The following is a 27096-nucleotide window of genomic DNA, read 5'->3' as shown; positions in this document are numbered from 1 at the left end:
TCTTTGGGAGTGTTTACTAACAATTAAACACTGTGAACCGCAGCATCCTTTGGCTCATGTGAACCTTTGAACCGACCAATCAAAACGTCAATGTCTGAACCGAGTTTTACAATAACTTTTAAAAACACCTTATAATACTTGCACCAAGTTACCAGCTAATAACTAAGGGTTCAGAACATGTTTGCATTGCATCAAAGAGTCAACTAACAGATTGCTAACAGCACTCCGACATGGTCAAACGGTTCATGGTTGACCGATTCCCTTCTTTAAAAGCATGTCATACACCCTATCCACCTTGTTCGGATCAACACTAAACAACCGATGCGCATCTGACTTTTGACTTATGTGACCATTCATAACCTCTATGCTAAGCTTCTCCAACATGCTCAAATAATGCGCAGGAAGCACCTTCATCTCCGCACACAACCGTTTCTCCTACACAGTTACAAATGTAACAAAAACATTACACACACCGACACTTCAATCCAAATAAGCAAAATGATCAGTATACTTACAGCTTCTGAGAGCAAATCAGCACCCAAATGCCCGGTCACATCCCAGTCATCCAAACTAGCTATAGCTAGACCGCCAGTATCAAGATCCCCTTTGATATGATTGGCTCGTTGCAAGAATTTACCACTAGGACCAGGCGGCATAATATCCTTTAACACGCGTGCACTCTCTTCAGCTTCTCTCTTTCTCTTGTTTTCAATGAATCTTTCAGCATCTGCAGATGATCTACAACCAGCAGCTCGGGCTTCCTGAACACGCATATTAACATCAATACTAACAAATAAATAACATTGATCGAACCGGCACAAATAATGTAAATTGGCAAGAACCTGAAGATCTTCTATTCGTTTTCTAATCCTGTGTTCTTCAATGACGGTTTTCAGCAACTCTTCATGTTCTTCTTTTGTATGGAACCGCATGAACACCCGATAGCGACGACATATTTCTATTTCTTCAACTGAAAGGCCTTGCTCGAATGGGTCGCCATAAAGTAAGTTCCTTTCTAGAATGAAGTCTTTTCGGCGTTTCCTCTCGTCTAGCCTGCTTGCAGTAAGTGATAAATTAAAATAAATAAATAAATATTAGTTACACGAATGGTCCCTGTGCTTTGGTTGTACTGCAACTTTAGTCCCCCAGTTCTAAAAGTTACAAAAGCTCACGAGTAGCTATAATTCTGAAACATGGGGACTAAAGCTGCAATATAGGGAAACCACAAGGACCATTCATGCAATTATGTTTAAAAAAATGTTTATATTCAACTGAAACAGGGAGAAAGTTAGAAGTGCTGACTGCAGGTTGACCTTTTTGAGTATATACGCAAGACACGAAGTTTAAGTTCCCGTTCAGGATCCGTATCAGTATCCTTAAACTCCATATCTGCTAATAACTGTTCAGCATCATTGTCATATTCAACTTCAAATTCTTGCCTCTTGAAGTTATATCCACTTATTTCCGTCATTGAAGGCCCTTCTTCTACTGATGCCCTCAGCTTCTTCCCTCCAAAACTGCGATCTGTATGAGAATCTGGAACTAAAATCACAAAACCATAATTATATACCCGTCTGTAATTGATCATTCATCTAGATATAACATAATCAGGGACCCACCTTCTATTTTAATCCCATCGCCACTTTGAACAATGCTTGATGTTCTCTTACCTGCCCCTGTTGATGCGTTGACGACGCTAGAACCTCCAGCCGAACCTTCTTTTCTTGATTCTTCAACCCTGACCAATTAAAATTACAAAATCAAAGTTGGAAAAAGTTAAATTTTCATTAGAGAAAATCATGGTTTTGGAAGTATGATGATATACTTTATTCTCGCAGAAAATGGAGATTCCTCTTTCACAGAGAGTTCACTTCCAGTCGGGTTTTCTGAAGCAATTTAGAAATCAATCATATGTGATAGGAGTTCGTTATGCAATATAAAAAGAGAATCACACAAATGATCCTTGTGGTTTGAGCATATTAAAAACTGCAAAATTTAGTCCAAACATTTGTAAGAGGGATGCACATTTAGTCCCTGCTGTTAATCCCAATTAGTTTAAGGAAAAATGATTAACGTGCAATTCATGTGATGGTAATTGTGTCTTTTCAAATTGGGGGCCCTAATAAAATACTCTTCAACCTTCAGAACTCCTAACTCGACTTCATCACCTTCGATTATGTATTGAGACTTCGATTTTGCACTGATCGAAGGTGTTGAAGTCAACGCCGGGAGTTCTGGAGTTTGGAAGAATATTTTATTAGGGTTGCAAATTTGAACAGACACAAGTGGGTCACATAAATGGCACATGGCATCACTTTTCCGTTAACTAACTCAGATTAACGGTGGGGACTAAACGCGCAGCCTTCTTCACAAAGGTTAGGACTAAGTAAGTTCGCTTTTTCAAAACTGGGGACCAAACTTGCAATATGGTCAAACCACATGGACCATTTGCGCAATTTTGTCATATAAAAATTAATAAACTTGAATGTGATCAATAACCTCGAGCCATTGCAAGGAGTTCTTCTCGATTCTTTCCCATAACATGAGACATATCCTGTAAAGAAAATAAGTTAATAACACAGCACATAATTAACATGATTGTGTGCTAAAAAATCAATATTATAGAACGAAAAAACATGAAACAGTTGTTATACTGGAAGTGGAAAACAAGGTGAATTCATGTATATGGTATTGTAATGTTCAATACAATGCGATTTGCTTTTGGTTCCAACATGTTCAGCAACCTCGTTCCAATTCGCCAGCCCATACATTTCTATCCCCTGCAATATAAAACTATTAGCATATATTTTGTTGTTTCATAAATATATGTGGATTAAAAAAAATTACCTCAAGTAGCAATATCTCTTCATCTGCATTCCAGTCAGAACAAAAGAGGGGAAATGATAGATTATCCTGTGAAAAGAAAATTACTTTAGATATGAGTCATGTCAAAGCATGGTAATAAAATAAAACAGGTACGCGTTATAATAAGGTTAGTTACCATCACACGGTATGGATGATTGCTTTTATGAGGATAAACCTCGGCTCCAACAGAAAAGCACTCGACACAAAGGTCAAAGTCAGAACAGCAAGCACATTTGATGCGTATCTTTCCTGAAATGTCCTTGTTGCAGTAGTTACAATGGTACAAAGCCTTTTTCCCTTCACTAATCCCTTGGCCTGTTATATTAAGAGAAAAAATAATCGAGTTTATAATAAAATAGCCGAAAAGGGGGTGTGTATTCCATTAATAAGAGACCTGGAGTTGCAGCCTCTAGATTCTCTAAATTTGAGGTCGTTCGCTTTCTCTTTGATCGGCTGAATAATATGCAAAAGTAACCACAAGCTTAAAAATGTTCAAATGAAATACATTAACAGTTAGAAAAATTCAAGGGTAACAAAATAAAAAACAAGATGTAAGTAACCATAAAATGAAGTTACTTTGCAACAAAATCTATTATGACAAGATTGCTAGACTGATAGGCTCGGATAAACGACTAGGGAAGATGTATAACAAGGTCAAATCTTCAAAGCCAACTCAAGAGTAAATTGTTATAAGAAATGAGAACATAGAATGATAAGAACATGCAGCTGGGTCTGTAAACGAACCAAACGAACACGGACGCTTAAATGAACGGCTTTCTTGTTCATGTTCGTTCGTTAAAAAAATGAACGTGTCCGTTTATGTTTGTTTGTTAATATTCTAGGCGAAGGATTCACGCACATAAATGAACGAACATAAGCGTATTCCCAAGTTTAAGTCTAAAATAGCATGATCATTACATCCAACAGTTCAAAAGTAAACACAGATATCCAATAATGTTTTTCAAATAAAAGATTTATATTGATTTTAAATTAATATTAGTAATAAATATCTTTGAACCATTATTCAAACGAATGGACACAATTTGAACGGATATAAGCGAATGGACATAACCAAACGTAAGTGATCGAACGTTTATGAACGAACAAGACATGCTCATGTTCGTTCGTTTAATTAAATTAAAAAAAAAAGTTGTGTTGATGTTTGTTTGTTAAACGAACGAAGCTGAATGGTTTAATTAACATTAGGTTTGTTTGCAGGCCTACATGCAGCAAAATAATAACTAGGAAAAAACATACAAAATTAATGTCGATTGTCGAATTTTTTTTCCACTCTAAAATTTGTTTTTCTCTGTGTCATTCAAGACTGCCTTCATGTATTTTCCAATTACAAAAGAAGTGTTGAATTTGATTCAATACATTCAAATCTGACATCATTCAAATAAATAACTTTTCATCATGTAATTAAAACATTCATTAGCTTACCAAGAACTTCTAGGTTTATTATTGAGCCATTTAACTCCAATAACTATAAGATAACAGATATTAAGCATCTTATTAATTAGAGTTGATTGGATGAAACCGGAGATTTGATTAATTAAAATAAACAAGAACAAGGATAGTTGTCCCAATTCGAAATGGGCTATTTCCATTTAGCCAATTCATGATCGCAATTCTCCAAATACAATGCGTAAAAACCCCTATTTTTAATACATATAAACATGGATATCCTATAAACCGAAACAAGAACATATATATAAACTTAATTGCATGATAAATGCTGCATTTATTTTCTAAACCTTAGCTCTTCATCTTCCCACTACCCTTCTTCCCTATTAACTGCATTGACTCAGCCTCTTAACCCATATCGGAGTTGGTAGCATAACTACACAAATGGTCTGTTAGGTAATGCCTGTATAGTAGATTTTATCTTTTTCTCTATAAACATTACAGTTATTGTAAAACAGATGTGCAACAAACATATGTAGTTAATTAAAGAAAGAACAATGCCAAGGCTGTTTTGCAACGGGTCTTGGTTCTGGTTGTTTCATTGTCACTTCTCATGGCATCATCCACTCTCATGCCATCATGATGGTTGTCCGTCCCACGGACACAAATCTAGTTCATCACATTGTTGATTCACAGGACAACCTTACAAACCCAATGGCGATTAAATTTAGTTCACCATATTGTTGATTCACAGGACAACCTTACAACCAGAACCAAGACCCGTTGCAAAACAGCCTTGACATTGTTCTTTCTTTAATTACCTACATGTATCCGTTGCACATCTCTTTCACCTTCACATGGACCATTCGTGTAATTAACTCTATTAATTATTTTTCACCCATTACTCCCCTTCAATCTGTTCTATTACATGGATATACACTATCAAATTTACACATGTCAACAAGTATTCCGCAATAGGGTTGAATATAAATTTGTGATTAACATCTTAACAGCCTTTCATTTGAATAAGTTGGTGTAATTTGTTACTACTTATATATACTATATTGTATCAACATAATTACTGTGGCATTCACTTGATTGCAACTCCTACATGGATATACACTATCAAATTTACACATGCCAACAGCCTTTCATTTGAATAAGTTGGTGTAATTTGTTACTTATGAATGCTATATTGTATCAACATAATTACTCTGACATTCACTAGATTGCAACTACTTCAGAAACTAGTTTATCATATAATCAGGTTCATTTATCAAGATTATCATGAGATTGCAGTAAATTATACATCTTAAACACTTGAAAAACCATTAATTTAAAAAATCATCTGGTATCTACTCATAACAATGAAGGGAACAATTGATGAACCTAAGTAATAAATGTGCACACACAAATGCACAAATATCCCTTAACAATTAACAGCTTCACAAATAAATTATGGAAGCATCATACAACATATTCAAGAACTGAATTCTGATTAATCATTATCAAAAAGTGACAAAACTGCCCTTAATTTTCGTCAATTTCAAAACTAGGGGTGTTCAAAAAGTCCGTGGCTCGCTCGAAAAAAGCTCGAATCTAAACAAGCCGGCTCAGCTCGAATTCTCTATGAGCCACGGTTGGTTCGGCTCGTTAGCTAGGTTCGTTGGCTCGTTTATATTAAACCCTAAATTTGAATATATAATAATAATAGCATACCAAAATAATAAAAATAAAAATAATACATATATGATGCTACTTGAGGTTTAAAACATTATAATAAAAAAACAGAAATAAAATATATAATGTTATAAATTCTCTAGTCTATACATTAATGTCAAAAGTTGTATTTTTATCGTTTATAACTTTATATATATCAAGGGGTAAGTTAACATACAAATGAAACTAACGTGCTAGCTGTGCGAAATAAGTAGTGTAACTACGTAATTAAATCATGGTGTAATTACACTACACTATAATTACACTATGCTGTATATATAATTACATTACTTGATTCTCACAATTAGATCCAAACCCTATATATCAATATCAGTATAAAAAAATAACAAGCTCGGCTCGAGCTTCAAAGTTAGCAAGCCGAGCTCGTTTAAGTTCAAGCTCGTCCAGGCTCGATTACAGCCCTAATTATGATAATATTATTATTACTTTATCAAAACAAATAGAAGCAGTTAAACAAGTGTAAAATAGTGATTTACAAGGAATGAATAATGAATTAATATGTATACCTTTGATTTGAATCCTCTTCGGTTGAGTGATTGACTGCTCGTGAACGCCCCATAACGAAACCCTAGAATTTACAGGTTACTAAATTTCTCAATTAAACCAAACGATTGTGTCAAAAAGCGGATCTCCGGCACGAAACTGAGTTACTGTGTGTGAAAGTTAACGGAATATGCTCAGGGATCGGTTACCGGAAACGTGAAATCCCGATGAAGAAGTTGATTTGGGGGTTTATAAAGGATCCATGGAGTGGAGTTATTTATGTTTTGGCCCCTTTATGTTTCTTTGCTTTCGTTTTTATCCCAATTGATAATATTATATTTGTTCTAAATTTCGGATGCCCGAAACGAGTATTAAAAATGGCCTTTGTATGTAACTTTTCCTTAAAGATCGATGATAACTGGGATAACAATAAATAAAACAAAGTTATTATAGCAATCAATAATTAAACACAAAGGGAGGTCTACTCTCTAACCAGCAGACGTTCTTGTATTTGGATGGGTTGTCGGGCTTAGGGATACTGGGTTTGTTGTTAGGCGGGCTGTGTTGAAGATGAAATCAGAAAAAATTTCTAAGCATGAGAAAGCATGTGCTGAGAATTAACACGTATTCATTTCTTTTGCTTTTGATGCATTTGGGTCACTTGCTCCTGAAGCTATTACGTTTCTGAAAAAAGTTCAACGGGTCGAGCGTAGTAACTTATCGACGCCAAAGAACTATAATTTTCTTTTCAGTATGATCGGGTTTGCCATTCAAAAAGGAGTGGCGACGTAGCTTGTTGCTCGCTTACCCACCTCTCTGTTGTAATTGGATCCTTTTGTTCAATAAAAAAAACTGGATAAAAAAAACATAAAAGTATGGTTTCCAAGGGGAAAGTCCACGCCAAACTCTGAAGCCAGTATGAGCTCGGTTAATACAACATAGTCTGAACAGAATTGAGACAACAGAACTTTTTAAATTAAATAGTGCGGTGGCCTAAAAAAGAGTGTTTCTAAGAAGGAAAAGGAAACTAATTGTGATGTAGAACTATAATTTTGGGCCTTTATTTAGCTAATTTTCTAAAAGCCTAGAACCATTAAATTGGTATTTGGACAATTGAACTATCAATATTATTGGGCCCTATTAAAACTACATACGTGTGTATGTAGTTTTAATATTTTGGTACCTGCGGATAACAAGACCTAGACAACGGCATGAAAGGGAGAAGATGAAACAACAGAGAGAATCGACAAATGTGGTGATGCTCATATTTGATTATTGAAAATATTAATAGACTAATAAGATAGAGCATGAGAAAGCCACATCAACTGATACAAACGAAGCACCACGATGGTTGGTAAAAAAATTCAAATGTCACCGGCTCCATAAGCGTATAGACGAATACAAGAAGGAAAACTCCATACGCGTGAACAAAGAAAGTAGACCTTCATTATCAAAACGATATTTAAAAGTGTGTTTGTAAGTTATGTGTTGGTATTGTTCGGTTCAATTTGATTATGGGTTACGAGGATGATATAAATCAATTAAAATGCGTTGATATTATATCTTCTAACAAGGGTAGGTGGGGCACTTCGTCATGAACCCGCTATATCCACAACAATCTATTAATATGTGTCACGTGTTTCAGCCCACCCTAACGAAATTTGGGGGGGTGAGAGAGCATTAAAATGACCTTTTCGGTACAAAAGAACAATAAAATATCAAAAGAAACAATTATTAGAAAATTGTAAAGACTCGACAAAAGATGTCAGAACCCATATGCAAGCCTTTAAAACCCATGTGACGTGTTTTAGAGCAATAATGACTAATATGGAGATTGACCTTCAAATAAAAAAATGTCACATAATTCAAAAACTCAGCATAATTCATGACAATTGGAATATGCATCCATGACATTTGCTCTCACACCAACCTTCAACCAGGAGCGAGTTTATGAACTCACACTTCAACTCACAATTGGGAGCGGCTGAGCCGGGCAAGCTTATGTTTCATTATTATTTTGTAATTTGTTGGTACACAGATTAATAGATAAGGTTTGTCACATTGATAAGACATACCATATTTAATTCCAACATGTTCTTTGTGTTTCCTTTTAGCTCATAAACACGCAACAATAATCTGTTGTCGTCTAATGCTATTTAAAGTTAGTTTGAGAAGTACATTGCGGACATAACTAATTGTAGATTTATAACCACAATTCATAGTTCAAAGTAATCCTAAACCTAGTGTTGTAAAAATCGCTAGTCGCTAGTCGAGCGGTGGGATGAAGACTACTGGACCAGCGATTAATCAGGATTAGTCGGGATTAATCGGATCGGAGTTTAATTTATAATTTTCAATTTTATATATAAAGGCATACATTTTTATATATAATTTTCAGTTTTATACATGCATAAACACATTTTGATCGTAAATTAGTTGAAATCTTGCTGGAAACCGCCGGGTTTTTATGGAATATCGCTGGAAACTGCTGATTTTGGCCGGGATCTCGCCGAAAGCAGCAGTTTTTGGTCGGAAGCTCGCCAGAAACCGCCGATTTTGGCCGGATTTGACCATTGACCGGTTAATTGCTGATTAGACCAAAACTAATCAGTGAAGTGGGGACTAGCGATTAATCGAGGATTAACTAGTGCCTAGTCAGGATTTTTGCAAGACTGCCTAAACCAAATCAACCAACAAGCCAAAAACACTTGCAACAGAAAAAACAAAGGAAATATCAAAAACCTCACAAATTAATAATGCATCTATATTTTCAAGAACCATCATTCCTTATTCATGATCATAAATGTGGTCTGGTTAAATCAGTGAATTGTAACATGGAGAAAAATTGTGCAAAAATAACTTTAATATTCTAAATTAATAAAGATCACTTTTTTTTAAAGTCAAATGGACAAATTAACACCTCTAAATTCTTTCATCTTCTCCACTGTATCTGTCTTAACTCCTTATTATGTCTATACATTTGCAGGTTTTCCCTCCATTTTCACCTCAAGAAGCTCTTCAGGTGTTGCAGCAGGATCAAGATCCCAACACCTATCCGGAAAGTCAACACCTTGACCTTCAATCAACCAACTCGGAACCTGATGCGAAAGGCGCAACATTTCCCGCTTAGGAATCCACCAAACCGCGTCCTCACCCGGGTCCCGCTGGTAAACCGTTTTGTACCCGCTTAACTTAACTAACCGAGCCACACAAACCCCGTTTTTGTCAGAATAATCACTGACAACCTCCACCATTTCATACTGATGAACCACTTCTTTAGGTGTCTTTCGGTTCCAATTTTCGGACCAGTTTTTATACACCGCCCATATGTCCCCGGTTTTCGGGTAGATTCTAACGCACCCGCCTCGACCCGCCTTTTCTTTTCCCAAAAGATGAGAAAAGATGTTGACTTGGTCAACCACATCCGAGTGAAAAACAAGAAAGCTTCCACAAGATTTTGTAAATCCGGATTCTATCCGCTTAACACAACTGAATTCGGTGTCGGTTTTTGAGCTTAAGTAACTGATGTAAGCGCGGAACGGGTTTGATGAAATAACTTGACGGATCAAACAATATAAACGAGGCATCCCGTCTTCTTCGTCATATATCGCCCATATTTGTTTCGGTTTAAACATTTCCTCTAATCTGTCCTTGTCAAAATCATGAAAATCGGGGTCGGGAACGGTTATTGCCTTTTTCGTCTTTTTAATGCTCTTTTCGGCTTTTGAAGCTGACTTCATTTCCTCTAACTTGACCCGAATCACCGATCGGGCCTTTTCGATTAACAGTTTTCTAACATCAAAAGCCGGGTCAAATGAATAACACCTGTTTGGCACACTACTTACACCAACATCCGGTTCCGTTGTTGAGCCCGTTTCACCGTTTGTGGCCCGTGTATCTCCCACTTCAATCTTCCGTTTCTTGGGAGGCCTACCAGGTTGCTTAGCGTTTAATTTTGCTCCACCGACCTCCCCGTTAACCATATAAGAACGATTATTATTCCACTGAAATGACAAATTGTTGGCGATATCGGGCCCGTTACCAGAATGAAACAATGGAGGCCCGTAAGTAGCTGCACTGTACGAATGGTTTGCGAGCCCGTTATCAGTTGCATACGACCACGGGCAAAACGCGACAGGAGCCGAACCCGTCTCAACCGCAACGAAAACGCCACGACAGTTTTTACACGAAAGCCGTTTATTAACATATTTTCTAAGATATTCATACTGGACCCGACACGACGTGCACACAGTCCAAAACGTGTCCGTCCGAACCCCAGACAATCCGTTTGACCGGTCAACCATAGCTAGCAAACCTTTATTCCTCCTAACATCATACGACCTTCTTCTCGCATTATTAGACAAAACCGTCCATGCGTCTGAAACAATTTTAAACGCCTCGCCAGCCCCGACAGTTTTGTTGTGGCGCGGGTCCAACAATAAAGACATCAATTTGTATTGCTTTTTAAGCACCGATCTTTTAGCAGATGGATCCGATCCAAGAACCGAATACAAGTCAACTTCCCCGTTGACTTTCGACACGGCAGCTGCAAATATTTCAAAAGTTGCCACCATTTGAGCAATACCATCCAATTGTGGCCAAAAAGCTTGCGCCTTTATCGCATACCGTCTCGCACCCACAAAATCTTTAACTGCAAATAGCTTCTCTGCATATTCTTTAGCTCTAATAGCTTCTTCTATATTTGATTCCATCTCAAAGATTTAAACTTTATACCAAAAAACCTGTAAATTTTATAAATTCAGCAACTATTTGATAACAATTTACACATTAATAAATCTTTAATTACTATAATCAAACAATAAGCATGAATCTGTTCATAATCAGTCAACAAGATTCAACCTAGAATGAAACTATTCACTAATTCAAAACACCCAATTCATCTAAACAAAAACCCCAAAAACCCACAAAAAATTAAACCAATTCCAGCTCAAATTAGGCATAAAAATCAAACCTTTATGAGTTCAAAACCCTAATTTCAATTGGGTCACAATCAACAGTAATAAGCAAGAAATTGAAGTAAAACTTACTTAGATCCACATCAATTAGATCTGAAATCTTGGCCAATTGGTTAATAAAGTGGTTTAATTTATGTAAATCTTGAAATGTGAAAAAGGGGTAAAATAATATTGATAAGTTTAGGTTTTATAAATAAATAAATAAAATATGATCATGTAATGATGGTGTAAGTGAGGCTTTAAGGTTTAGTTTAGGGTGTACTTTTTTTAAGATAAATATTTTTAGATTTAAGATGGTGTACAAGTTTTAATGCAGGGTGTACAAGTGAGAGTGTGTGAAGTGGTTTGGATTTAGTGGTTTGAGGAGTGGAAGAAGGGAGTTTGCTTTTGTTTTCATGTGATAGAAAGAGGTAAAGGTGCGCAGGTGTGCGTGATGCGCACCCAGGGTGGGATGGGGTGGGGTGTTTGGTAGAGAGAAAAGTGAAGCTTGTTTGGTCCCAAAGAGGATCTAAGATCAGAGTGGAGCATTTATTGAATACGCAAACTATTGTAATCCTTGACAAGTTATTTGGGTTGTGTGACTATATTTGTTGTGGATGGATTACATAAAAATAAAATTGGACAAATTTTGACATGTGACGTCTAGTCAATAAATAAAAAAATTTTGTTTTAAGGGTGTAATAGTATTGTAATCCCTTTATTGTCATCATCTTTTTTTTTATATATTTTTTATACTTAAATTAAACAAATAAAAACTCATTAAATTAAACAGATAAAAAATACATTAAAATTAAAAAAGAAATACAAAAAAATACATAAAAAAACCATAAAACTAAAAACCATAAAATTTGCCATTTTTTCTACTCGTCGTTCTTCCAATAAAGCGACCTATTCGTTTACCCACCCGTTTGAGACGAGGAAGTCGTAGTCTTTTCCCACTTGCTGCAATTCAAAGAGATAGGCAATCCGGTTGTAGGGATTGCCCGAAAGCGGGGAATGGATGGCTCGGGTTCTTTCTAGGATTCATTTTTGTAGGTTTTTTTGAGAAGAGATGTATTTTTGTATAAAATATTGATTTTGTTGGAGATGAAGTCGGAGAAAAAGAAGGTATATGTATATATATTGTTTTTTATTTATTTATGATCGTTTCAACGGTCAAAAAATTATAATAATATTATTATTCAAATCATCGCCAGCGACAAAAACACATCCCCCCTTGTCAACCCCCTTTATCACCGGGGGGGGGGGGTGTTCCTCCTCCTTAACGCCGAACCTCCTCGCCCACTACACACGGCCTAACAGAAGAAAAAATGAAAAATGTTATATGGCTCGTATAGCACGTGACAGTGAGGAAAATTATAAAGAAGCGGCAATTTTTCTCACCGTGTATACGCTTATTTTATTAACTGTGTTTGATAATTTAAGTTTTTAGATTTTTTTTCAAATGTTCTATAAATCTCTCGTAACTTCTAGTATATAAAAGTAACTATAATTTCAGATACGTAGTTGTGATACGATTCATTTTATATGCACGTAGGTATGGTCGTATGGATATAAAAGTGAATATACTGGTAACCAGGGATGAGCGTTTTCAATACGGTGTAACGTTTCGGATTTTATCGTATTTGTTTTATCCGTGTTTGAACGTTATTCGGATCCTAATTTCTATTAAGAACTTTGCATTTATGAACTATTAAGTTTCTTTATATTCACATCAAGCCCTTCATGTTTACTCGTTATTTAAATCCTAATTATATCTTAAAAAGTTCATAAAATGGCCAAAATACAAACATTAGGGACTAAAGTTGTCAACGGCTGAAACTTGACCCACCTGGAGTCCAGTATATTCACTTTTATATTCATAAAATAACCGGGTTTTTTTATTAACCGGTTATGGAAAAACCGGTTAACCGGTTTATGGAAAAACCGGTTTTTTTTATTAACCGGTTATGGAAAAACCGGTTAACCGGTTTATAAAAAAGCCGGTTTATAACGGCTATATGCCCGTTTTTTTTTGTTTTTGGATCGTTTTTTTTTTTTTTACCATTTTACCCTCACAAACATCTATATATAGTTTAGGTTGGGTATTGGTAGAGATTCCTTCAGTGTTTGTATTTTTGAGTTAAATCATGAACAACAGTTCTTGGCAGAGATTTCTTCAGTGTTAATGATTTAATGTTTGTATTTTTGAGTTACGAATATGCGATAACGATTTAATGTTTGTATTTTTAATGTAAAAACTATAAATGAAAGTTATGTGTTTTTAATCTTTGGTTTGTTGAAAACACATTCACCAACACACACTCATACTCATCTTCCAAGCAAAGAACCCTAACAACGAAAGCAAAGAATGGCTTCGGTCAGTCCGTTTTGCCTTGTAGTTACCGTTTTGCCTTGTAGTTACCGGTTTGTTTATACTGTGAAAAAATAATGGTCTTCATTAAGTACAAAATATAAAAAACAAATATTCGTATTTGAAACCGCGAAATTTAAAAAAAAAAAAAAAAAAAAAAAACCGGTTAATAAAAAAAACCGGTTAATAAAAAAACCGGTTTATTAACCGGTTCTAACCGGTTTCTAAACCGGTCCTAACCGGTTAAACCGGTTAGGGTTTTGACAGCAAAAAACCGGTTATTAACCGAACCGGTTTTTTTCCGGGCCAAAAAAACCGGTCCGGTTAATAACCGAACCGGTTTTTTAAAAAAAACCGGTTTGTGCACCTCTAACCTGGACGCCGGAGCGCCGCGCGGTGGTGGTCCAGAAGCTGACCACACAGTGCTATGGTGCTGCTGCACAGTCAGTTCGCACAGAATCTGAGTTCGTTTTTCGTTTATTAGCTCGTTTTGGCAAAAAATCGGTTATTTTGAGCATGAATCGAGAGAAGTAAGGATCAAGATATCTTAATATAACTAAAATATATATTTAAATTCATTTCTTATCATTCAATACCAGATCTTTATGATTATATTCAGAGATTTCATCATAAAAGTCATATTTAGTTGCTTAACGGGCCAAAAAGCCTTTAATTAGTTCGTTTAGGCATTTCTTATATAAACTAACATCATTCATCTGCCACAAAACTTACCTAAACCCTAACAAACATATCTCAGCCGTCACCCTCTCTGCCTCTCTCAAATCTCTTCGGTTTTGGTGTTTTTGTTGAAGAACCGTTCATAACCGGTTGACTTTGCTAGTCCAAGGACCTTTGACTCGTTATATTTCGTTGTTCGTTCACATTCCGGGTAAGTTGTAAACTGATTTTTCGTTCATAAACATTCCCTAGTCGATAACCTTCAATCAATTTCTGATATTGAAGGGTATTGGCTGGTCAATCGCTTTAAAAACCGAAAAAGGGCAAAATAGTCAATCTGTTTGATTTCTCGTTTTCTCACACCTCTGGTCGGATTCAACATTCAGTCCAGAAGACTTTTCTTCTCGTAATAAAATTTTAAGGGTTCTGACCAAAACCCAACTTCCGACTCGAAGTTCGGATTCTGGTTAGACTCGACTAGTTTAAACGTTAAAATTGACATAACTTGAGTTCTACTCATCCGTTTGGATTGATTCCAGCGGCGTTAGGTTCGTTTTTACTTATACTTTCATACTGCTAAGTTTCAGGTTCTGTTGGATATTCTCGTTTGGCGCGTTAATCGGAAGACTTATATTTAATCCTTAATATTTTAATTAACTCGCTTATTATTAAGGTGAGTTTTGTCATTCCCCCGTTTTCACATATTTTCAAACGTTTTGGGAGCGTATACATATTTATAGTATTTCATATTATACATGTCTCAATCATTAGCAAACGTTATATTGTGTGTGAATTGCTATACATAAATGCTATTTGATTACTTGTTTAATTTGCGCATTCGGATAGGTCCACTATATTCTCATTATAGTATGATCATGCGACCGTCTAATTATAACCGGCGTCCGATTCGCTTGACACTTTATTTGCTCATTGGTTTGGTTTATTTACCACTTTACCTACGTTTTGCTATCTTTTCATATTATACATTATTGCAAAACTTAATGACTTGCTCACTCAGCATTATTGTTGATAAACCTATTGTATTTTCTACGTATATGCAGGTTTTCGCATGAACTAAGGACTTGAAGTGTTGGATTGCTAGTCAAGACTTTAGGAAATCATAAAGACAATTTACTTAAATTTTAACCTGGATTATTTATTTATTTGTTATGGATTATTGTTGGAATTTATTTGCTATTTTTGAATATTATTTTTTTATTTGGAATAAAATAAATTATTAGATATTGTCACCATTATTGTATGATAGTTACCTCGAGCTATGAGCAATCATGCTCACGCCCCAGCATTTCCGCCTTAGGTTGGGGTGTGACAACGGGTACCGATTGGTACCGTACCGAATTGGTACCAACTTTTGAGTTTTCGGTAGCGGTACGGTACCGCTACCGATACGGTTTGGTACGGTACCGGTATTTCCCGAATTTTTCACAAAATACCGGTATCGTACGGGTACCGAACCGTTCGGTACCACGGTACTGAACCGAACATTTCGGTACCGATACCGGTACCAACTATTTATGAATTTCGGGATCGGGATTTTCGAGATCGGAGGTACCATCCCAAGCTCATCCTTACTGGTAACAATGTATTCAATTTTAAATATAAAAAAATAATCAAGTTGATGTCGCTAGTGATTTAAAAAAGTTAAGTATTGGTGCCCTTTTAACATTTTATAACTTTTAGTCCTTTGAATTAATACTTAATTTCTTTTTTAATCCTTGAATAATGAAGAAAAATATAAATTATCGGTAATAAAGTATTCAGATTCATCCAAACAGAAGGTAAGCAGTCAACAAGCTGCGTCTTTTGAATTGTATAACCCAATCTTTTAAAAACTACATTTGCGGATCTTTGAGTCATAACATTACCATGCATGACCCGTTGGACACGGGTAAGTAACTCCACAGCTTCAGGCGCGAGGAAACCAAAAGTGTTAAAAGCAACATGTTGGTTATCAAGACACGCCTTCTCATGTTTGGTCACCTTGCCTGAAGCAGCTTTAAAAGCGGTTTGACCGGTTGTGAAACCACTACTCCCCAAGCCCACCAGAGAGGAAACCCTTGTCAAATCCACACAAACATGTTTTCCTCCTTGAATAAACAAATATTATTTTGATGAATAGTGATTACATTGAGAGCACCGACTTTTGGTTTTTAATATATATATAATTAACTTGACCAAACAAAAAACTAAAAAATTAACCGAACCAATTAATCAAAAACTGTGATTAATTTGACCGAGACTATTAACCGAATCGAACCAAACCAAACCGAACCGAACCGTGCATCACCCTATCCTGACCCGTTCCCTGTTCCCGCCCCATCGTCTCCAAAAACCACACTCATCCTAAAACCCTGAATCCAATTCAACCAATCGGGTATCAAAAAACCCTAGAATCTCTCAATTTAAAGATTCTTTGTTCTTCAATCACAAAACCCATCTCAGTATCAACCCCACAAACCCTAAAGTTTCAATCTTTATCTATTTCTATGGAAACCCTTTTCAGCATTAGCTCATCTTCATTGTTTCCATCGATTCAACCCCAGAAACACACACCCTTTATTCCAATTAGTCTACAGTTAAAATCTCAGAACTGGGTGTCCTTAAAATCCCATGATTTTAAAGATTTGAAGCAATTGATTGTGTCCAAGAATAGGGGATTGAAGTGTATGAGTAGCTATGAAGGTGGGAGTTTGGAGAATGGTGTTAAAAGGAAGAATCTTGCGGTTTTTGTGTCCGGTGGCGGTTCGAATTTTCGAGCCGTTCATGAGGCAACTGTTAGGGGAGATGTTCATGGGCAGTTTGTTGTTTTGATCACCAATAAACATGGTAAAGTTTTTACCTTTGTGTATTGTGTTCTTTTAGTTTGAACTTAGTGTTGTGTGTTAGTGTTAGAACTGTTGATGCCACATATTTGTTTTGATCTTTAAGCATCGAATGTGCTAAAAACAAGATACTATAGTTGTAAATTCAAGTGCCATGTGCCATTGTATATTGTCCTAATTCGATATGGAATGAGTCTAGAATTGTTTATAGTCTTAAATGATTAACCAAATACATGGTGAATTGGCATCAAGCATATTCAACGATAATGTTGTTAAGAATATAAAATATGATCTTGGTTTTAAAAAGCGAGAAGCGCACAAAAGCGACAGGGTTGAAAACCGAATCGCAAAAGCGCTTTTCGTACGCAAGGCCTTTCTATATAATGTATATTATACACACTATAGGTTTCTAGCATCCCCTGCCCAAAATTTAGATATAAATAAGCATCATATATGGTTTAATATATAAATTGCCTACACGTACAACTTAAAAGGCATGTTGTACAGCTTTTCGATTCATAAAGCCACCCGTGTATGAAAGGCGCGAGCCTTAGCCGCTTTTTGCCTAAAAATCGCGCCTCTTTTGAACTTTGGTTGCTTTGAGTAGCCAAAAGCGATGAGGGTTGCGCTTTAGGTCGCCTCGTGTCTCAGGCACGATTTTTTAAACCAAGAATACGATGAATTCACATGAGCAAGTGGCATTATTTTCAACACTTATTTTTTTTTACTTATTTTATATTTGTAGATTGTGGAGGAGCAAACTATGCACGAGAGAACGGTATCCCAGTTATAATATACCCAAGTACAAAAGCTGAACCCGAAGGTCTGTCTTCAAATGACCTTGTAGCGGCATTAAGGTCAGTTTTAATTATATTTACTTGTTTTATGGTGTTGTCTGTTGTTTTCAGTTATTCAATACATTTGTTATGTGGTGTAGTAAGTACAAGGTTGACTTTATACTTCTAGCTGGATACTTGAAGCTTATACCATCCGAGTTAGTTCGAGCTTATCCGAAATCGATCTTGAATATTCATCCTTCACTTCTTCCAGCTTTTGGAGGCAAAGGGTATTATGGTCAAAAGGTGCATAAAGCTGTTATTGCTTCTGGAGCTAGGTATTTGCAATTCTTTCTTTTCCACTTGGATTTCAAGATTATTGTGCATTTGTGCTTCATTGATCTCTTATATTTTTTTATTATTTTTGAAGATATTCAGGCCCCACAATCCATTTTGTTGATGAGCATTATGATACGGGTCGCATTCTAGCTCAAAGAATTGTTCCAGTGCTTGCTAACGACACTGCCGAAACACTTGCTGCAAGGGTTCTTCGTCAGGTAATTGAAAATTTTAAACTTTTTAAATAAAGTTTGCGTCTTTTTTAATCATTTTTAATCTTTATGGCATGGCTGTTAATAATGAGGAAATACCCGGAACATTTTTAATAATGTGAAATTTTGCATTTTTTTAAATGAAGTTATCTTTTTTTATCGTTTGTAATCTCTATGGCATAGTTGTTAATAAACTTTTTGTGTGTGCTTTTTTTAAGCTTGTATGGCATTGCTGTTAATAATGTGAAATACCTGAAACTTTTTATTGTCAGGAACATAAAATGTATGCAGAGGTAGCGGCTGCGGTATGTGATGAGCGCGTGATTTGGAGGGAAGATGGTGTTCCCATCATACAAAGCAAAGCTAACCCTAACCATTATAGCTAACAAAGAGTTGACTGGAACTGACTTTGTTGGTATGCTTTTTTGTGCGAATACTTTGAGCCTAAAGTGTGCCTGTGTGCACTTTCTCGAGACGTTTATTGTCACTTAGAAATGAGTTATTGGAAGCTTTGGAAGCTATCATGTTTTGTGATAAAGCTATGGGCAATCATGCCCACCCTTTGATTATTTATCACTTTCGTCTATCTGCGTCAAACCAAATACATAACCTCTTATTTGCTTGATTTTTAATGAAATATTGAAGACAGAAAATCAGTGACCAACAAAATATTCAGCTGTGCTTTCGTAAGTCGTTATTTATTTTTTATTTTTTGCCAACAAAACCAACCATCATTGATATAATAATAATAAGACACAGATAAATCAGCAAGGTGCTGAGTAACATACAGTGTGGTTGGTGATCCGATATATTACGCCGCCCAACATTATTTGACTTGAGTATGTCCCGTCTCTTAAAAAACATTACAATTATGTTCCTGATTCTACGATGATTGTTTTGATTCTGCATAACTGATGGAAATGAGTATTTGGTTTGACTTGGCTTGAATTCATGACTTCATGGCTTCTGTTTATAACTTGTTCCTTCCTTGGCTTGCCCTTATTTCTTTTGCAGCTTTTTGTAGTACTTGAAAGGTGTTAATGATCTGCATGATGATCTTTAATTCTTCTCAAAGTCTTTGCTTTTCAACTGGCAAATCTAAGTGATCTTGGTGAAAGTGGTTTTTTCTGAGAAGTTGACTTGATATTGTAGATTATTGTCACTTGAAAACTAGCAATGCAATGGCAAATGGTCATGGAAGAGGTTTATTCATATGTTCATTATGGTCATTACTAGTATATTATACTACCATTACTTTTAACTTTTAGTGTGCTTATTAATATTAATCGGGCCGGGTCACGTCTAAGTTACCTAAGCAATTTCACCGAGGCGCTATTCCCAATTTGATGGGTGGTAAGATGGTTAAGGTGTCAAATAGGAGGTCATGGGTTCAATTCGTATTAAGTGTAACATTTAGCTGTTAAAAAAACCAATTTCACCAAGGTGGCAGAACATAATCAAAGTGAGGTAGAAGGAAAATGATGTTTTTGTTGTGATGGTGTCTAGGGGTGCAAACAAGTAGAGCCCGAGCTCGGCTCGTTTAGCTTACGCAGAGCTCGACCTTTGCTCGCTTCGATCTTTATTTCAAAGGCTTGAGCCCTGCTCGTTTACTATTTATTAATTAGTTTTTATATATTTTTTATTATTTTTATATTTTTTTCAATTAAAATTTAATATATAACATAATATATATTATTTAGTTATTTTGTTAATTCATTAATTATTATATACATATACATAGATGTAAATATATATGTATAGATATTATAAAAATTATACAAATGACAGACTGGCTTTGGCTCGCAAGCTGACTTAAGCTCCTTTTTATTAAACGAGCTTGCTTTTAGGCTCGAGCTCGTTTAAGCTCGGCTTGATCGAGTTTTTTCACGAGCCGATCTCGAGAACCGTAACATCCATACTTTTTTTAGATTGTTACAAGGAGAAAAGAAAGGGAATGTTTATGTTAAAGTGGACCTAAACTATTTGACTCAAGTCACATAAATATTACTTTCATACCAGCTAGTTGTTCATGTACAATTCTACAAATTGTAGTTTAACAGAAGTACTCAATACTGGGTTTATCGGGTCAGTCAACACACTACGTCGATGTCAAACGAAATCAGGATCTGATGGGAAAAATTCCGAACTTGATACATTCAGGATGGGTACCGGAACCTATGTTCAATTACCGGATAAACAATTTAGCGAAAATTGCTACTTTGATTTTTGATAGTTCCATCTTATCTCATGCAAACCTCTAGCATTTTGTGTAGTTTTCTACATGGGCACAAACACAACTAGATTTCTTAGGGAACAGTTTCGGCCTTTCAGACTGTTTTTCAGCTGTGAAGCACGTCTTGATTCAATCTATAAGGTTGTTTTCTGTAACTGTCTTTATTATTTGCACACAGTTTAACCCATACTAGGATTTAACTAATATGAAGGATTGAAGGTGTTAAATTAGTTGTTGAGAAACTAATAATAATATCTTGAAAAGGCCCTATCTTAGAGTTCGCTTTAGTATAGATGCACAAATATATAATGAATTTTCAGCACCAATAGAAATAGTATGTGATGAACCTTACCCGACTCAAATCGTCGAACCGACCTGAACTTTTTTTTTTTTTATATTTGACTATATGAAATTGGACCATCTAAAAACAGTGTAACCCTAGAAAAAATTTCTGGATCCGCCACTGCCCGAAAACCAGTGGGTATTGAGTAATGAGCATCCAATGGATACGAGACTAGGTATAGGATGCAATTTTAACTAGGTAAGTGATTGGGATTACCAGCACTCGTTTCAACTCAATCCATTGTCTTGCCTATAAACAAATATGTAATTTGGTACGTATTAGTTAACTTTTGGTAGGATGAGTTTAATTACAAAACTCTAAATTAATTAAGAACGTTAAAAACTTTTAACAACCAACTTTTTATTTATTTATATTTTGTATACTAATACTATTTGAGTGTAGTTTTATCACTTTTAATATTTATATTTACGATTACAATTATGCAAATTAAGTTTTACACATATCTAAAATTTCTTTACACATATGTAGATTTGTTATTACATAAGTTTTATACATATGCAAACTTGTGATTTATATATGTAATAAAAAAATTATATATCAAATATTATAAAAATACTCTCAAATAATGTTAAAATAAAAAAAGATAAAAAAATGCTTGGTTTTTAAGAGTTTCTAAAGGTTGTCAACTTTTTTGAAGTTCTTAAAGAAAACCAACCCTAACCCTACTTTGATAACATGTAAAATCTTAGATTCTTTGGTATTAATAATCAACTACATGGTTTAACCATGTAAGGTTTTGATGATCCATAACAATTTCCACATGGTTTTTCGACGATGAAAGGATCATGATGAAAAAAGGAATAAAGAAAACGACCCCACTCTTTTTCTGCAATCCTCACTTGTATCCACATCCTCCATGAACTCAACAACAAATCGACATAAAATGAAAGTGACATGAAGGTATCAAGGGGAACAACTCGAATGATTGCAAGACTTCGTTCGTAAACGAACTATATATGCTAAGAAATACTTACAAGACTTGGTCTTTTTGAGATGCTTAAGTTCCCATATCATCAAAACTAGTGTTAGAACATGCCTTGTTTTTTTTTAAAGAAAGCTAGTTAAACATCTTATAAATTGAAAACCATTAATCTGGTCAATCATTAGCCTTTTAAAGTTAGATCCAAAATATAGCACTCTTAACTAAACCACTTGGAATTAACTCTTATTTCTATATTTGTTTTACATTATTGTCTTTTATATTTTCATGTATTAAGATATATAGTATATTGATGAAAACTAATTTTTAAAATATAAACTAATATAAATACGAATATATATAATAACTTTTATATTAATTAGTACATTACCAAAAAGAAAAGAAAATCAAAATGAATTATAATAGTTATTATAATAATATTAATGACTTTTTTTGAAAAAAAAACATATTAATAACTACATAATAAATAATAATAACAACAACAACAACAATACCCTTATTATATAAGGGTTGGATTAGATTGTGTTTTTCAAAAGAGCCTCGGTGACACCCCACAGATCACGCGAGCCAATCCACTAGCTAGTATCATTAATAGGGTACATAACTTGTATAAATTTTTTTCTCTCTTAGTATTCATTCATATTCGCATTCATATAGCGAAATATTGTGGTTTACTGAAAATAAAAAATTAACTCATAGTCAAATAGTGCGTATCCAAAAAAATCATATAATAATATTTACTTGATAATGCAAAACAAATGGAATAATGTACAATTATATATCCTTTTGTTACCATTCCTTGCACCACCAATATAGAAACGAAAATTAAAGCTTTCCTCGTTTTCATGGGCACCACCACACACACACTGAAAATGACCTTACCACCCCCTTGCCTCTCAATTCCATTATTATTATTATTATTATTATTATTATTATTATTATTATTATTATTATTATTATTATTATTCCTTTACTCATGCAAATCTGTTAACATATCATATAAAAAAAACTTATGAATTAAAGAATAATCAGTAAAGGGTTTGAGGTTATATAGGCATTTTAGTTATTCAAGTAGATATCATATCACTATGTATAAGTTTTTCTCTAAGATTGTATAGATCTCACAACTTCTTTGTTATAGTATGAAAGAAATCACTATGATTTCGCACTAATTTGGTAGTAATTAATCACTACTTTCATGTACACATTTGTACGTACACATTTGTTTTAAAAACCGGTTTAAACCGGCCGGTTCAACCGGTTGAACCGGATTTCGGTGAGCAGCTCGGTATTATGTATCCGGTATATTTGAGCGGTTTTATGGAACATCAAACAGGCCGGTTTTCATAGAAAACCGATTTATACCGGTAAACCGATTTAAAAGCCCACAGGCGTTTTTATGTTTCAGACCCATTTTTTTTATATGTTACTTATTTCATGTGATTTTTGTATATTATGATTATATGTAACAAAAACTTCTTATTTATTATTGTAGGAAGTGAAAGTACTTATATTTTTGTTGATAAGGATGACGATGAGAGTGAATTTTATCTTTTAAGCGATCGTGAACTCGATGCATACAGCATTGCGAACCTTTATTTTAAAAGAACTTTGTTTGAAAATCAAGTGCTTTTGTATTTTTTTTAGAATATGGATTAACTTTTGAATGATATTTGATGAAATTATGAATTTTTTGGTTTTTTTAGTTAAAGTTGCATTTATATGAAATTATAAGGTAAACTATGCAATCCGGTTGAACCTCCCGATACAACCTGGTTCAACCGGTTGTAACGTTTTTTAGTCTAATCAGGTACGAATAAAATACCGGTTTTTAAAACATGTAACAAATGTATCTTATAATAGAGCTTACAGTTGACACTTCAAACACTATCTCTTTCTTCTGTTAACGTTTTCTTTATTTTTTAGAACGACTTTTTGTGTGTGTGTGTTTATGCCTTCGTACTCTCCAATTTAAAGAGTCTCGTTGTTTCATTCTAGCTAGACTATGTTGTCTTAATTGGGTCCATGTTGGTTTCAGAGTTTGACTTGGGCGTTTTGTTTATCTTGATTGTCTTTAATTCTTGCAAATTGAATAAATACATAAGTATAGGATCACACAAGAAAATATGTGTTTCAGTTTCTAGATTTTCTAAAATGAGCACCAAAGTGTGGTAACGATGTGACATAAATAAAGTTAATAAATAATTAATCAATGTTGGACGGTTGACGCACGATGTCACAAGACTCACAACTAAAGGGTGCATAATTCATTCATGTATTTTTATTCTTTGGAATTTCGTACTTTAAACTTATGTTTTGTTGTTGAAATGGTTGCCTTCAAAATGCTTACTTGTTAAAGAAACATTTTCAAAATATAGGGTTGACCATGTTTAAGGGTTGCGGGCGACTCAACTTGCCACCTAAGCACGCTCGCGAGTACCTATAGCATATCTGTCCGAGTGATGCGAGAAGAGGAATCAGGTAGTGGATGCGGGTTGTGGAACATAGAGCAAGGAAAACATTTGAGCGTTGATGATGGCAAAAAAGTATATATGATATTTAATTAAAAAAATTATACCCATTTTTTACACTCTAAATACACAAATATTTCATCATCCTAATATTTTTCTCTCTATTTTAAAATATACACTCCTAACCACAAATCCAAACAATGTCGTGAACCAAAACATCATTGATACCCGAGTGGGCTTACACAATGGTTCACGCCTATGATCAAGAGGAAACAAAGTTGTGAATTATGTGGGTCAATACCACCAATGACCTATTGACTAGTGATGCGGTACTCGCGGGTTGAGCTAGGAGTGGCCCACCCTAAGTAGAATATATATATAATTTTTTTCCTATCTAAATAGAATATAATTTAAACTATTTGAGACGGACGGCTAGATAACCAACAATTTATGTGATAGTTTATAAATGTAAAGTCTTGAATCATTTTTGTAAGTTGTGTATCTGCAACTTAAAAAAACATGTTCAGTTACTCGCTTTAGATCTAAAGATTATTCCACAACTTAAGCACTCTAGCAATTAAAAAAAAAAAGATTCAATAACTTCTATAGCATATTCATTGTTTTATAAATTCTTCCAAACTTTTATGGTTGTTTTTATAAGTATTTTGGTTTTATAAAAGTATCTAAAATCTCAAATATAGTAAATAACTTTGTATATAAACTTCATTCAATTAGTAAGCCTTTATTTTATAAAAATTATTTATCATATAATGTCTATAATTAGCAGTACTTATCAAACTATCTTTAATAATACAAAAAAGAGTAATGTAGATTTTTGTGTTCATCAATAACTTGATATTTCAATTTTATTGAACTTAACTTTGTCGACACTTAATCTTGATTAAGCATTTCACATGCGTAGTTGATACATGATATCGATTTCAATTTTTATCTTACTTTGTGAGTTTTTACTAAGAACCCTTGACGGTCGATGAAATACCATAGTATATACTATATACAGGCCGTAATACCTGTTAAGAGAAATACTAATTTTTCTTCGACACAATCACCTATAGATTATTTTTATATCAAGAGAATGGGTCTGTCAATGTTTTTGTTATTTTATGAGGTACAGATGAAAAATAACATTTCTATCATATTACTTTTTAAAATTTTATTTATAGTTATGATTTATGATCCATCTATTTGCAAACAATTCACGTGTTCAAGTAATTTGAAACAATTCACGTGTTCATAGTAATTTTAGAATAGACAACCAAACATCACATTAAAGTTAAAAACATGATAGCTATATTTAAACAAGTTACAATAATCAAATATAAACTAGTATACACTCCAAACTTCAATCCATAAAACATAAATAAAACTAGTTTTGTAAACAAACCGAACGTCTGGTAAACTATTCGTGAACTGTTTGACAGAAAATTCATTTATTTAATAAGCGAACGCACATGAACAATAAATTTGTGTTCGTTTAATTAAACATGTACACAAAAGACTTTAATAATATCATTACTAATGTATTTCTTTATAAAATATAAAAATATAATTATGGAAAATTACTAGCAAACCAAAACAAAATAAAGAATGTAAGCTCAAATACTCAACCGGAACGACGTCGTTTCACCATCAAACATTCACCGGCATGCATAGAAACTTCAATGACGCCGCCGGCGAATCTACGGCGCCGGCGACTCTCCCGCCGCCGACCAACAACCGTTCATAATATTCAACACAAAACAATGACAACGACAGCTCCACCTCATGCCGGTTCCACACCCGCCTCACCACCTCCGACTCACCACCGATCCTCCGCCGCTTGAGTCGATTCAACACCGGCCTAACACACACCATGTACAGCCTCCGGTACCCGCCCAATGCTGACACCACCGGCCTAACCCCAACCGGTGGTGGCGACACATTGCGGAAGCACAAGTGCTCCCAAAACGTGTCGTTACGGGCGATTGCGCACCACTGTCGACACACGCATGCGGCAGTGCTTAGCGATCGCCCGTCCAAACGCTTCAACACCTCGATCAGCAAATCGAGGTGGTCGTTTATGCAGAACCTGAACCTGTTAGCTTCAGGTTCAGGTTCTTCATTATTATTATTGTTATCCACATCAACTTCTGCATTTCCAATATTTTCTATAATCTGCACCATGGATGGATGTTGGTTATAGAAATAATAATAATAATAATAATAATAATAATAATAATAATAATAATAATAATAATAATAATAATAATAATAACAATAATAATAATATGAATGGTGAAATTGATGAATGGAAAAGGGGGTTTTGTAGAAGTGAAGAAACGAAAATTTGACATGGGGAATCGACGGATGAAGGGAAAACACCAAGTGACAAAATTCCAAGGGGGTGTGAAATAAC

The 27096-nt window shown here is 34.7% G+C and overlaps 3 protein-coding genes and 1 pseudogene across 3 annotated transcripts; 1 reads left to right on the top strand and 3 right to left on the bottom strand.

The window, feature by feature from the left end:
- Positions 1-243: 243 nt before the first annotated feature.
- Positions 244-6758, bottom strand: LOC143561931 (transcriptional adapter ADA2-like). The gene is made up of 12 exons (XM_077049884.1): positions 6519-6758; positions 3260-3318; positions 3002-3180; positions 2848-2913; positions 2655-2780; positions 2500-2554; positions 1826-1886; positions 1620-1738; positions 1314-1536; positions 843-1053; positions 516-761; positions 244-435 (listed from the first exon to the last, which is right to left on the bottom strand). Exons 1-12 carry the CDS (start codon positions 6569-6571, stop codon positions 244-246), a joined length of 1590 nt encoding a protein of 529 aa, XP_076905999.1. The 5' UTR covers positions 6572-6758.
- Positions 6759-9421: 2663 nt separating this feature from the next.
- On the bottom strand, positions 9422-11228 carry LOC143561929 (uncharacterized). Its single transcript, XM_077049883.1, has one exon. It carries the CDS (start codon positions 11205-11207, stop codon positions 9468-9470), a length of 1740 nt encoding a protein of 579 aa, XP_076905998.1. The 5' UTR covers positions 11208-11228; the 3' UTR covers positions 9422-9467.
- Positions 11229-16839: 5611 nt separating this feature from the next.
- Positions 16840-19128, top strand: LOC143561928 (phosphoribosylglycinamide formyltransferase, chloroplastic-like). Its single transcript, XM_077049882.1, has 5 exons — positions 16840-17349; positions 18091-18202; positions 18283-18459; positions 18552-18678; positions 18945-19128. The coding sequence occupies exons 1-5, from the start codon at positions 17010-17012 to the stop codon at positions 19056-19058; spliced, it is 870 nt and encodes a 289-aa protein (XP_076905997.1). The 5' UTR covers positions 16840-17009; the 3' UTR covers positions 19059-19128.
- Positions 19129-26218: 7090 nt separating this feature from the next.
- On the bottom strand, positions 26219-26864 carry LOC143561927 (F-box protein SNE pseudogene; annotated as a pseudogene).
- Between the last annotated feature and the right edge of the window lie 232 nt (positions 26865-27096).

The sequence above is a fragment of the Bidens hawaiensis genome, unplaced genomic scaffold (genome assembly GCF_021521415.1).
Source record: "Bidens hawaiensis isolate Kalapana, Puna unplaced genomic scaffold, B.hawaiensis_p1.1 tig00020887_1, whole genome shotgun sequence".
In the NCBI taxonomy this organism is placed as follows: domain Eukaryota; kingdom Viridiplantae; phylum Streptophyta; class Magnoliopsida; order Asterales; family Asteraceae; genus Bidens; species Bidens hawaiensis.
This window is presented reverse-complemented; position numbering and strand designations above follow the sequence as displayed.